The sequence below is a fragment of the Sceloporus undulatus genome, chromosome 7 (genome assembly GCF_019175285.1).
Source record: "Sceloporus undulatus isolate JIND9_A2432 ecotype Alabama chromosome 7, SceUnd_v1.1, whole genome shotgun sequence".
Taxonomy (NCBI): domain Eukaryota; kingdom Metazoa; phylum Chordata; class Lepidosauria; order Squamata; family Phrynosomatidae; genus Sceloporus; species Sceloporus undulatus.
In genome coordinates, this window is record NC_056528.1 from 8,785,219 (window position 1) to 8,797,760 (window position 12,542).

Here is a 12,542-nt window from a genome sequence, read left to right on the forward strand (position 1 = left end):
AACGCCGAGCTAGAGCGGCCGTCGGGGCCGCTCTATAACCGCACCTTTATGGTGAAGGCTCTAGTCCTCCAGTCCCTGTTTATAGGCTTTTCTTAAGTTTGATAGCCCCTCCTATGGAATCCTGGGATTTGTAGTTTCCCAAAGCCTTCACAAAGGAGTGCTGGTGCCTCACAAACCCCACCAAAACCCTGTAGGGAGGGAGCCATGGCAGTCAAAGGGGTATCCAAGTGCCTTGTTCCTCAGAGGTGCTTTGTCCACAGTCTCCTCCTGGCGGTCTCCCACCCAAGGACTGACCAGGGCTGGCCCTGCTTAGCTTCCAAAAGCAAGGGAAGAGCCCTGGAGCCTTTGCGGAGGTTTTAAGGCTTTCAAAGCATGCAGGCATTAAAACAGGCTAAATGAGGATTAGGCTCTTTGAAAACTCATTTACAAAGGGTTTTCAATGACTTTGAGTCGTTTAGAATTATATATTGGTATATAAGGTATATTACATATGTTGGTATATTGGAATTCTGTATATACATACATACATACATACATATATACTGTATATGGAATATATGATATATACATATAGGTACATTGGACTTATAAATTGGTAAATATGGTATATATATTGCTATATTGGAATTATATATTGGCATGTATGGCATATTAAATATTAGTGTTGGAATTCTATATCTTGGTATATATGGTATATACGACATATATATATATATACACACACACATACACACACACATATATATTGGTATATTGGAATTATGTATATTGGCATATATGGTGCACGCACACACACACACACACATATACTGTATATTGGAATCATATATTGTTATATGTGGCATATATATATATATATATATAGGATATTGGAATACTATCTTGGTATATATGGTAGGTTACATATATTGTATATTGGAATTATATATTGTTATATATGTTAGATTATATATATTCTATATTGGAATTATCTGTTGGTATATATGGTATGTTTTATGTATGAATTATATATTGGTGTATAGGATATATGGGTATATATGGGTATGTTGTTGTTGTTGTTGTTGTTGTTGTCTGCCACCCAAGAACCTTGGCTAAGCATTTTTCAAACTTAAAGTGAAACTCCAGAGCGTTCTCAAAGCCATCATTTGCTTCTTTCTCTTCCTTTTGCTCTTCCTTTTGCACTTGAGTGTTTCAGCCACTGGAAGGCGCCAGGCTCCCACTGCCAGTGGCTTCACATCCAAAGCACACAATTGTTGTGTTGGCAGTGCCACCTTCTCCATGCCAACCAGGAGGCACACGATCCATTGCACTACTTTTGCCCACCGGCTTCTTCATCGGGTAAAAATGGCTTTTTTTATTAAAAGCATAGAAGAAAGGATGCACAGGGCTCCATCTTTGCTTGCTCAGGATGGCACAGAGAGAAGGACGGTGCAAGGAGCTGTCCAGCCTCTTTGGGAAGATGTCCGAAGAAGGAGACCCCATCATCTTTCCAAGCCATTGGTCCCATTGTTGGACCACTTCAGTCGAAATGTACCCTCCTGGAACGTCCCAAACAGCTCCCATCCTCCCGACAACCAAACCATGTCCCTTTTGTACTGTTGCCTTGAAAAAACAGGACCAGTTTATGAGGACGATTTCCCCACTGGCTATCTTTTTCCTTTTCCAAAAAGGTAGCACGCGTGTGGCCAAAATACAAGGGCACTATTTATAGCCATGCGGATGACAATGTCGCAGCATGGCCTGGCAGTTTGAGTCCAGTTTGGTGTGGATTTTGCAAGAAACGTGACTTTCGGAGACTCATAGATGGCCCACTTTAGCGTATGAGGATTAATACTTCCATCTTCTTTTTTTAACCGGGGAACAAAGAGGCAAAAACCCTATAAAGCAAGAAGCTATTTCCGCCTAGAGCAAATTGGGTCACTCCGCTCAGCACACCCGTGTTGTTATTCATTCCCCTTTCCTCGCTCTTTTCAACACATATAGCTGCTGTTCCTTCCATCTCTTCAGGACTCCAACCCAGTACTTTACTGACTTATCTAACAGCTCATCCGCAGTCCTTAAAAATCTTCTTTTTTTGCCAAGTTGGAAGGGACCCCAAGGATAATCTAGACCAACCCTCTGCCATGCAGGAATGCACAACTAAAGCACTCCTGAAGGATGCCCATCCAACCTCCAGCCTTGGTTGGGTTCACTTTTGTTAAGGAGGCCTATATCCAGCCAGGTTTGCAAAAGATGCCCATCCAATCCGTGTTTCAAGACCTCAGGCATCTCTCAAAAAGTCACGACCGACCTTCTTGCTATAGTCTCCCAACAACATGCTTTCCTCCTTTTCAGGATGTTTAGGCAAAAGCAAACTTCTGCAGCCTCTCCTAGCTTCTATGTTCCTCCCGTCTATACATATATTTTCCCATCTCAACCACAGTTTGGTGTTGCTTGTCCTCCTGTGTCCCTGGGTGCATCTACTCTGTAGAAATAATGCAGTTTTGCCCCACTTTAACTGCTATGGCTCAGTGCTGTGAGATTCTGGGATTTGTAGTTTGCTGAGGCACCAGAGTTCTCTGACAGAGAAGGCTAAATACCTCACACAATTACAACTCCCAGGATTGCATAGCATGGAGCCATAGCAGTTAAAGCAGCATCAAACTGCCTTAATTCCGCCTAACTCTTCTGCGTCACTTTCCTTGGATTCTGCAGGGAGAGTTATAGCACCAATTGGGAAGATCCAGAGGGCTAGACTAGAAAGGGCCAGATATGGGAAGGGGAGCTGAGGTTCCCTACATTATTATAAGTGGACTAAATAAGGGCCTTGTGGCCCATGGATGTGGATTGGAAGAAGAAGAGAAGGTACAGCTGAGTTTTCAAAAAAGCATTGGAACAGTCCATGGCATATGAAAAGCTTGTTGTTGCCGTTGTTGTTGTTGTGTGCCTTCAAATCATTTTGGACATATGTTGACCCTAAGGCCAATCTATAATGGAGTTTTCTTGGCAAGATTTGCTCGGAGGAGTCTTGCCATTGCCTTTGCCCAAGTCACTCCAACACACTTTATTTTGAAGAAAGATGTATGTTTGGACATCCACTTGTTGTTTTTCCCTTGCCGTGCTTGCAAAAGTCTTTTCTTGGGTATTAAAAACCTTGCATGGATCATGTGTGGAGGAAAAAGCGAGCATTGTTCTTGCAGAGCATCCACCCCCAGGAAGCATGGAGAAAGCTGTGACAGCAAAACAGAAAGACCAGTGTCCTCTCCATGTGTTAATGCACAAGGAAGGAAAGGCACTGAGTGTCACAACTGGCCCTGTAACACCACCAGCTGCTCAGAGATGTCTATGAAGAAAGGAAGAAGGAAAATGCATGGGTACCAAGGAGGAAAGTCTATTCTGCATTTAGGTAGGAAACATGAAATGCCTAGATATAGGATGTGGGACACCTGGCTTAAGAAGACAACATGTGAAAGGGATCTAGGAACACAAGTTGAACATGAGTCAACAGTAATAGTAGACCTAGTAGACCACAAGTTGAACATGAGTCAGCAGTGTGGCACGGCAGCTAAAAAAGGTCAGTGCGATTCTAGGCTACATCAGTAGACGTATAGTGTCCAGATGAAGGAAAGTAATAGTGCCACTCCCTTCTGCTTTGGTCAGAACTCGCTTGGAATATTGTGTCCAGTTCTGGGCTCCGCTGAGAGGCTGGAGTGTGTCCAAAGGAGGGCCACCAAAATGGTGAAGGGTCTGGAAACCATGAAGCCCTATGAGGAGAGACTTAAGGAGCTGGGGATGTTTAGCCTGGAGAAGAGACGGTTAAGAGGTGACAGGAGAGCCATGTTTCAATATTTGAAGAGATGTCATGTTGAGGAGGGAGCAAGTTTGTTTTTTGCAGCTCCAGAGTCTAGGCTATGGAGCAATGGATGCAAACTACAGGAAAAGAGATTGCAACTAAACATTAGGAGGAACTTGCTGATGGTAAGAGATGTTCAACTGTGGAAGATGCTGCTGCCTAGGAAAGTGGTGGAGTCTGCTTTCTTTGGAGGTTTTTAAACAAAGGCTGGATCTGTCAATAATGCTTGGATGGTGTCTTCCTGCGTTGCAGAATAGGACTGAATTGGATGGCCCTTTGGGGTATCTTCCAACTCTAGGATCCTATAAGTCTACCTCACTTATTTTTGTTGTTGCAAGAATTGTTAAGAGGGGTTCTTGCCTTTGTCGTCCTCTGAAGCTCAGAGAGTGTGACCCAGTGGGATCTGGTGTCTGAACAGGGATCCAAAGCAGGTCTCCCAGAGTCCTATCTCAACACTAAGACTACTACAGTACCTCTCCGACGCTTCTGTTCTAGCTATGTGATTCAAGCTTGTGCCTGCTCCAACCTTGGAGCCCAACATCTCTGAAAAAAATTAAATGCGTTGCAGGGGTGGTTCAAAGCAGAGAGGAAAGAAAGGAATGGGACTGAGCCAGGAACAAATGTTCATCCCATTTGGGACAGGGACCTTATCCTAAAGAGAAGCAATAGCAGGGGGAACCTCCATTTTGTTAGTCACGTTTTTTCGGGAACGGAAAAAACACAAAAGCAGAGTCTTTTTTTCATCCTGCAGGAAAGAAGTAAGCTTGCATAAGATCCTTAAGCCTCAAAGGCAGAAGATGAAAAGAAGAGAGAGATTAAAATGGGGGGAAAGCTACATTAAACAAATAAAATAGGAACCTTTCCTGGCTAGATTCCACCTCTTTGGCGAAATGGAGAGGGCCAGGTTGGCGACGGCTATGAAGTATTCAGCCTTTAAAAAATTAAATAACCCAGTTGCCATGACCACTCAAAGCAAATCTCTTCCCTCCTCCTCCTCTTCTTTTGACAGATTTGTTCTAAAAACCCGAAATGCACAAGCTTTGCAACCAGGTTTCATCTTCTTTTCCGTCCCACCTCCGCAACCTGTTCCACCTCAAGAAAGCAAAGAGAAGGAGGAAAAGTGTTCTTTTTTGTGTGTGCAAATCTAGAGATGGATTGCAGTGTTTTCTCTCCTCTTTGCTCCCTTTAAATAAACCTGGGCCTGTCCTCCTGCGTGAGGTTTTCTTTTCGGGAATGAGTTGCAAAAGCATTTGGCGCGCTCTCCAGAGACCTTGGCACGCCGTGCGGCGGAAACGGCGCCGTCCAGGTTGTGCTTTCTGCCGCCCCCTTGTTTCCAGGAGAAAATGTAGTCATTCGTGGGCAAACATTTTCCAGCATTGCTTGGAAGGAATGAAAACATGCAACAGGAAAGATCATCTTGAGAATCATAGGATTGAAAGGAGCTGCAAGGACCATTTATCAGTGGTTCCTAAACTATGGTTCTCCAGATGTTTTGGACCTCAGCTCCTAGAATTCCTAACTGTTGGCCAACTTGGCTCTTGGGAGTTGAGGTCCCAAAACACCTGGAGGACCAAAGTTTGGGAATCAGACATTGACTTCCATGGAGGGATACACAGTTGAATCGCTTCTGAGAGACGGCCGTCCATCCTCTGTCCAAAGGCCTCCCTTTCCATTGTTGGTTGTTGCATGCCTTCAAGCCATTTCTGATTTACCTTTCATGAGCTTTCCTTAGCAAGATTTCTTCAGAGGAGGTTTGCCATTGCCTTCCTCTGAGGCTGAGAGAGTGTGGCTTGCCCACGGTCACCCAGTGGGTCTTATGGCCACACAGGGAATCGAACCCTGGCCTTTTGCAGGGGTTACCAAAGGTGGATTGCCCTTCCCCAATGGGGTTGCAGTGGACACCATTTTGTATTTCCCTGTATAAAGAAATAAGCTGCCTTTCCCTTCCCTGACGTAGGTCTATCTGACAGAGTGATAAAGATCAAGTCAAAAGAAGTATTATTGTTGTTGTTGTTGTTGTTGTTGTTGTTAATTTTATTTTCTTATATCCCACCTTTCTCACAATATAGGGACTCACTGTAATGACTATAGCCCACTGTGATGCACTTTTCTTATTAGGGTTCCTTTGGGGAAGGGAATGCTAGCCAGAGGTGCATTTCGAGACCCTTTGAACCATATATCCAGGCCGCAATGTGTCTTTTTCTCAAGAGAGAGAGAGAGGTGTTGTAGGATCTGAAAAGATAATTCCTATTCCTGGGATCTTCTGCACTGCTGGCCTCCTGTCTCTTGTCTTTCCATTGGGATCTTTGCCCTTTGGTTTATTTCTGCAAAGTGCCATGAATGTGGCATTACATCTGCAAAGCCTCATCTCTGCAGTTGCATATGTACCAGCCAAAGTGTCTGTGAACAAGATTTCTGCAATGCCCTTTCGAAGCCTATTATTGTTGGGAACAATGTCCCTTTAAGACAGTGTGTAGTAGTTTGTACGGCTGTCAATGATACGTAACACCACGCTCCAACCTTTAGTCATTACCACTGTATATAAGTGCTCTAAAAGCCAGGGCAGGTGTGGGTTGGAGAGGAGTTGGTGGGTTGTTTGTAGAGAGTGAATTTGTATATATAACTTGTACATATTGAAACAAGTGACAAAAGCCTCCAAGGACTTCTGGACGAATCCAACTATGCTACCAAGTTTATGCTTCCACACTCTGCTGTGTAAATAGCTACTGTTCAGGTCGAGCAGCTCAGACAGTTGATAGTTGGCTTCTCTAGTGGGCCTAGCTTATTTTCGTTGTCTTCTCTACCTGGTTTTGGAGGCCATTCATGGAATGATTTATGTATTATTCGATACAGTGCAATTTGATTTACGGATTGTTCAATGCATGAATTTCCCCCCACGAATCGATTGGTTCAGTATCCCTGATGTGTATTAATAGATTGTTGCCATCTTATCTTTCCTGTTCAAAGATATAGCTGTGTTAGTCTGTAGAATCAGTATGCAGAGATCCTGTAGCACCTTTGAGATTCAATGAAAGAAAGAAGTTGGCAGCAGGAGCTTTCCTACACTAAAGTCTGCTTCCTCAGATGCATTTGGATCTGCATTTGGAAATAGACTGATGTCTAGGGAAGCTCATGCTGCCAACTTCTTTCTTTCAGTCAGTCTCAAAGGTGCTGCAAGACCTCTCTACTTACTTGTACTCTACATATATGATATATTAGTATATATGGGTACTATGTAGAGTTATATATGTTTCCTATGTTCCTGTTTCCACACGGTGTTTTTGAAACTTGAGTTTATTATTAGTCATTCAGTTATCACTTACCTGTGTTTGGTTGTATAGATCACCTTTGAAGCCTTTGTGAAAAGCTGGGGTAAATTTGATTGAGATTTCCTGCATGGCAGAATGGGGTTGGACTGGATGGCCCTTGTGGTCTCTTCCAACTCTGTGATTCTATGATTCTAAATTGTTCACCCCATTGACATGGGAGCCACTAGTTTCCACTGAGGCTACTGCAGAAAGAGACAGACTTTCCTATTAAGCCATGGTTGGATTGTTACCTGTCCATGAATTCCCAAACTGGGGGGTTGGACTACATGACCCATGGTACCCTTTCCAGTCCCACAGTTCTGGGGTTATATGAGTCTATAAGCCTACTCCCCATATACCAACAGAGCCTGCCTTGGGGATCAGCATCTTGGATAGCTCTTTTAAAACTTCCCAGCGTGGATCAATTGACATGAAGGGATCACATCATGGATATATAATCCCTGCCCCCAGAAAGCTTGGACAGCAACCTTCCGAATTCAGTAGGGCCAACAGTGATGCCCATTGCAGAATTTTGGAATTGTAGTCAATAATAATAACAATAACATTTATTTTGCTTAGCTCTGTCCCTCTTATCCCAGGTCATCTGGTCTACAGTTACATTCCTGGGGCGGAAACTTGCAAGCGATCCAACCGCTCAACCAACCAGCCCATCATTGAATGGTTAAGCCAATACTTGTGTGAATGCCTTGAATGCAATGGGTCTACTCTAGCTGTGGTAAGCAAATGGAGTTAGTCTTCTGTTTTTCCTTGAGTAGATCCAGCCCCCGGCCTAGCACCCTTCCAAATGTACAGTACTGTATTGTACTATGACTCCAGTCATCCCTTGCCAACACACTGGCTGGGGATGATAGGGTAGCAGATCAACACAACCACCGAAAAACAAGGGGACTTTGAAATCCCTGGCATACTTGAAGTCCACAGCCAATATGACGTTCAATGGTATCTGCTGGAAGGAGTGAAGACATATCCATTTGTTTCCCCCAAAGTGAGGCAGGGTCCCCAAATTCAGATGCCCCCACCCCACAAACACAGCCTACCATCCCAAAAGGACACGAAGTACAGATTCAAATTCCAAGGACAACCATTCTTTATGTATAAATAAATATCTGCATATGGACAGACACAGAGATATCTATACAACTATCCACCCCTTTCCCATTCTGAGCAACTTTGAAAAATTGCACTATGGCTGTGCCACCTCCCACAGTGCACTGGATGTTTTGCAAGCACACAAGGATCAAACTCCATTGCCATCTCATCTCAATCCTTTTGCCGGCCAAGGCTGCAAAAATCCACCCGAAAATCTCACGATGGACACCTGGCCAGAACCGGTCATGATCTCCTTTCCCCAAAGGTTCATGGCTGGACTTCCAAGTCATAGGCACGGGTTGGTGTTTCCTCTGAAGAGGACAGCCGAAACCCCCAAAGTCCCTGGAGAAGCTGGAACAGAGAGTTTTAGTCCAAACAGCGAACCAAGATGGAAGCTGGAGAGCATCAGCACATGTAAATCGTGTTTATCAAACCCAACCGGGAGGCGCAATCTGTCAGCCTTGAGTGTGGAGACAAGGTGGTTGGTGCACAAAAGCAGCCAAGAGTACAAAATGTTCCACAGACGCCCACTCTCCTCCTTCTGAGAAATCCATCAAAGAAAATGTCTGAATGTAAACCGAGAAGACAATGGCTCTAGGATCCTTAACATGGCAAGCAAGGAGAGGCGTCCCGGGGTTCCCAAGACGGGACGCTGATGGGGGACAGAGGACCTCTCAAAGTGCAGAACCGCAGCTCCTGGGCCAAGGAGAGGACCTCTGACCTCTCCCTGCCACTAGGCACCAAAATGGTGGCAGCGTTGTGGCCAGGAGTCGTGCCGTCGAAGGTGCGGAGGAGAAGGATGCTCTTAGAGGTGGAACCACCCAATGTGTTGGCACCCCTTTCAATGCAGATGATGCCACCGACTTGGATGCGATTGACGCTGTTTGCTGCCGAAGCACCCCAGGTATAAGCCCCGGAGGTAGAGTGGCACCCTATTTTCTCCTCCTCCTTCTTCTCCTCTTCCTCTTCTTCCTCCTCTTGGATGGAGCTAAGCCGGGGGGCACTCCGGTTCCTCTCTGGAGGAGGCCTGTAGGGGCATTTGCAATTCAGAAGTTTCCGGAGGGGTACCAGTGGGATGATGGCATTGCCCAGGAGCTCCTGGTGGACATGGCGTGAATCGCTCTGCCTCTTGAGGCGCTTGAATTCGTTGAAGGCCGAGCAGGAGGTCTGGCCGAGGAGCAGTGACATGGCAGTGGCCTTCTCGGCCTTGGAGAGCAGCACGGCGTGGCAGCGCAAGACCACCGCCTTGTTCTTGACCTGGTGGCGGTAGACCCAGGCGAAGACTTTGGGGCGCCGGCGGTTGGCCCCGGAGTAGGTGATGCGATGGAGGAGGTAGGCGTGGCTGGGACGGCGGGCCCCTTTCTCGGAGGGGTTCATCCGGATGCCATGGGGCCCCAGAGTCAGCTTCATCTTGGTGCTCTGGGCCCCGAACTCGCTCTTGGCCCAGATCTTCTCCACGGCGTCGTCAGTGCAGCCCTCGCCCTTGGCTTGCAAGGTGACGGCATTGCCCAGGTACCAGACGGTGTAGGTCGGGTCATCCTTGTTCAGCTCCACCTTCTGGCGTTTGCCGCAGAAGACATTGCCCAGGCGCTGCAACGGACATTCGGGCCAGAGGTCCGGGCAGGAGCGGATCAGGTTGGCGAGCAAGGAGCCATAACTCAGGCCCGGACCCAGACTTTTGCCCTTGGACTTTTGCCCATTTCCATCTTCCACCAGGACAAACTTGTTCCGGCGCCAGGGCAGCATGGTGGCCATGGGAGGAAGGAGGTGGCCCACCTGCCAGGTGAGCGTCTCTCCTTGCTTAGGCAGAGTGGGCAACACCAACCCTCTGGGCCAAGGAGCAGGTGACCCTCCTCACTTCAATGCCCCTTGGGTCTTTCCTGCTAAAGACTGAGAAGGAACCCTGCTTGTCTCTTCTAGACCTGAACCCACACCTTGGTTGCACCCCAAGACTGTCCTTCCGGGTAGAGCTTTCCTTCATGCGCTTCTGGCACATGGACTTCTGGCACGTGCCACATGCTTGAAGGGAACCCACTTTCTCTCCAGAGGAACCCCTGTTTCTTCCCAAATGCTGCCTCGGAGAGCCCCGGTTTATTTCCCGAGGAGGCCCCAGTTTTCTTCCTAGGGACCCCAACTTCTGATCTCCGTTTCTATCAATTTCTGTCATAAAGGAGACCCAAGTTCTGGAGCCTGGATTTTCTGTATAGAAAGAGTCCCCAGTTCTGCACTAAGGGGACCCCAAGATCTGTTGCAGGGTACCCTTGTGCCTAGCTTCTCTCCTAGGGCACTACAGATTTCTGTCTCAAAGGTGTCCCAAATTCAGTCCTGGGGAGTCCAGATTCCCTCGCAGAGAGCTTCAAATTCAGTCCTGAGGGACCCCTCAAATCCTCTCCTGGAGAGACCCAAATTCTTTCCCAGGGAGCCCTAAATTCTCTCCTAGGAGATCTCAGTTTATTTTCTTTGGGGACCACAAATTCTTTCCTAGGGATCCCCAATGCCTGTCCTAAGGGATCCCAAATCCTTTCTTAGGAAGCCTCAAATCCTCTCCTGGGGAACCCCCAAATTTTGCATGGTGAACCCCAGATTCTTTGCTGGGGAGCCTCAAATACTCTCCTTGGGGAGTCCAAATTCTTTCCTGGGGAGCCCCAATGTCTGTCTTGGGTGACCCCCAAATCCTTTCCTTGGGGACCCCAAATTCTGCCCTGGAGAACCCCCAGTTCTTTCCTAAGGAGCCCCCCCAATTCTTTCCTGGGGATCCCCAATGCCTGTCCTGAGGGATCCCAAATCCTCTCCTGGGGAACCCCCAAATCCTTTGCTGGAGAGCCTCAAACCTCTTCTTGGGGAGCCCAGATTCTTTGCTGAGGATCCCCAATCCTTTCCTAGGGAGCCCCCGATCCTCTCCTTTCCTGGGGGCCCTCCATTGCCCAATGGCTCTTCCGGGGGACCCTAGATCCCTGCCCTCCTTTTTGGGGAGGGTCTCCCAGCCTCACCGCTGCTGCCTTGCTGCCTGCCTCCTTGCCTTGCCTTCCTTGCTTTGCAATGCCAGCAGCAGCCTTGGTCCTGATCGCAGGAAGAGAAGCAGCAGCAGCAGCAGCCCCGGGAGCGCGCCTCTCCGCCTCCCCTGCGCGCCCCCGACCCAGACACGTGTCCTCCAGGCACGTGTGAACGAGCCCTGCCTCCCTTGTGCGCGATCCCTTTGGCCTCCTGCCTTTCATGATCCCTTTCCAAAACTATGGTTGATTCTCTTTTGTAACATGCAACCCACCCACCCCCCATGTATACAGAGAGACCCCATGTTCACCCCCAAGATGATGGGCTTTGTAGTCCCCCAAGCTTCTCTTCCTTGGGGGGGTGGTGAATACAATAATTAGCTAAAAAAAGAAAAGAATATTGTCTCAGGAGACAAGAGTTTCTGAGCATGCACAGAGTGCAAATGGAGTCTCCCTTTCCCCCAAAGGCTTGCAAACAGAAAGAGCTTGGAGGTTGGACATTTCCAGATTTTTGGAGTCTTTTGCAGAGACATCTCTTGGAGAAGGGCCCCCCCTTCATTTAGGCTTCGTAGCTGGAAGGGCATTTTGTGTGCAGTGCGTTTGATAATTTTGGGTATGAACCAAAGTTTCTGCGCAATTAAGCATCCAAAAGCAAAGGGGCCGCTCTCTCAGCCACCCATGTATATGCAACCATGTCTGTGTACATATGTGGGTGTGTGTATGTGCATATGTGTGTATCTGTATATATGTGTGTGTATAGATATGTGTATGTATTTGTATATGTGTATATGTGTGTGTATATAGATTGTGTATATATAGATACGTGTATGTATGTGTGTATATATAAATACATGTGTATATATGTGTATGTATATGTGTGTATATACATATATGTGTGTGTATGTGTATATATGTGTATGTATATATAGATATGTGTATACATGTGTGTGTATGTATATATGTGTGTATGTATATATGTGTGTGTATATATATGTGTATGTGTGTATATGCAGTATATGTGTATGTATATAGATATGTGTATCTACATGTGTGTGTATATGTATATATGTGTGTATGTATAGATATGTGTATTTATGTGAATACGTGTATTTGTATGTGTGTGTATAGATGTGTATATGTATTCGTGTGTGTGTGTGTGTGTTCACACTCCATACATAGGTATGCATTACATACTTCATACATATTACACACAGACCCAGGGCTGCCCATCCGCACGGCGGAAATAATCCGGGTTGACTGCCATGGCTCACTTAAAGCTTCGGTGCCGCAACAAACTACAAC

The 12,542-nt window shown here is 46.6% G+C and overlaps 1 protein-coding gene across 1 annotated transcript; it reads right to left on the reverse strand.

The window, feature by feature from the left end:
• Positions 1-8,213: 8,213 nt before the first annotated feature.
• On the reverse strand, positions 8,214-11,386 carry FAM43B (family with sequence similarity 43 member B). Its single transcript, XM_042479579.1, has one exon. It carries the CDS (start codon positions 10,003-10,005, stop codon positions 8,854-8,856), a length of 1,152 nt encoding a protein of 383 aa, XP_042335513.1. The 5' UTR covers positions 10,006-11,386; the 3' UTR covers positions 8,214-8,853.
• Between the last annotated feature and the right edge of the window lie 1,156 nt (positions 11,387-12,542).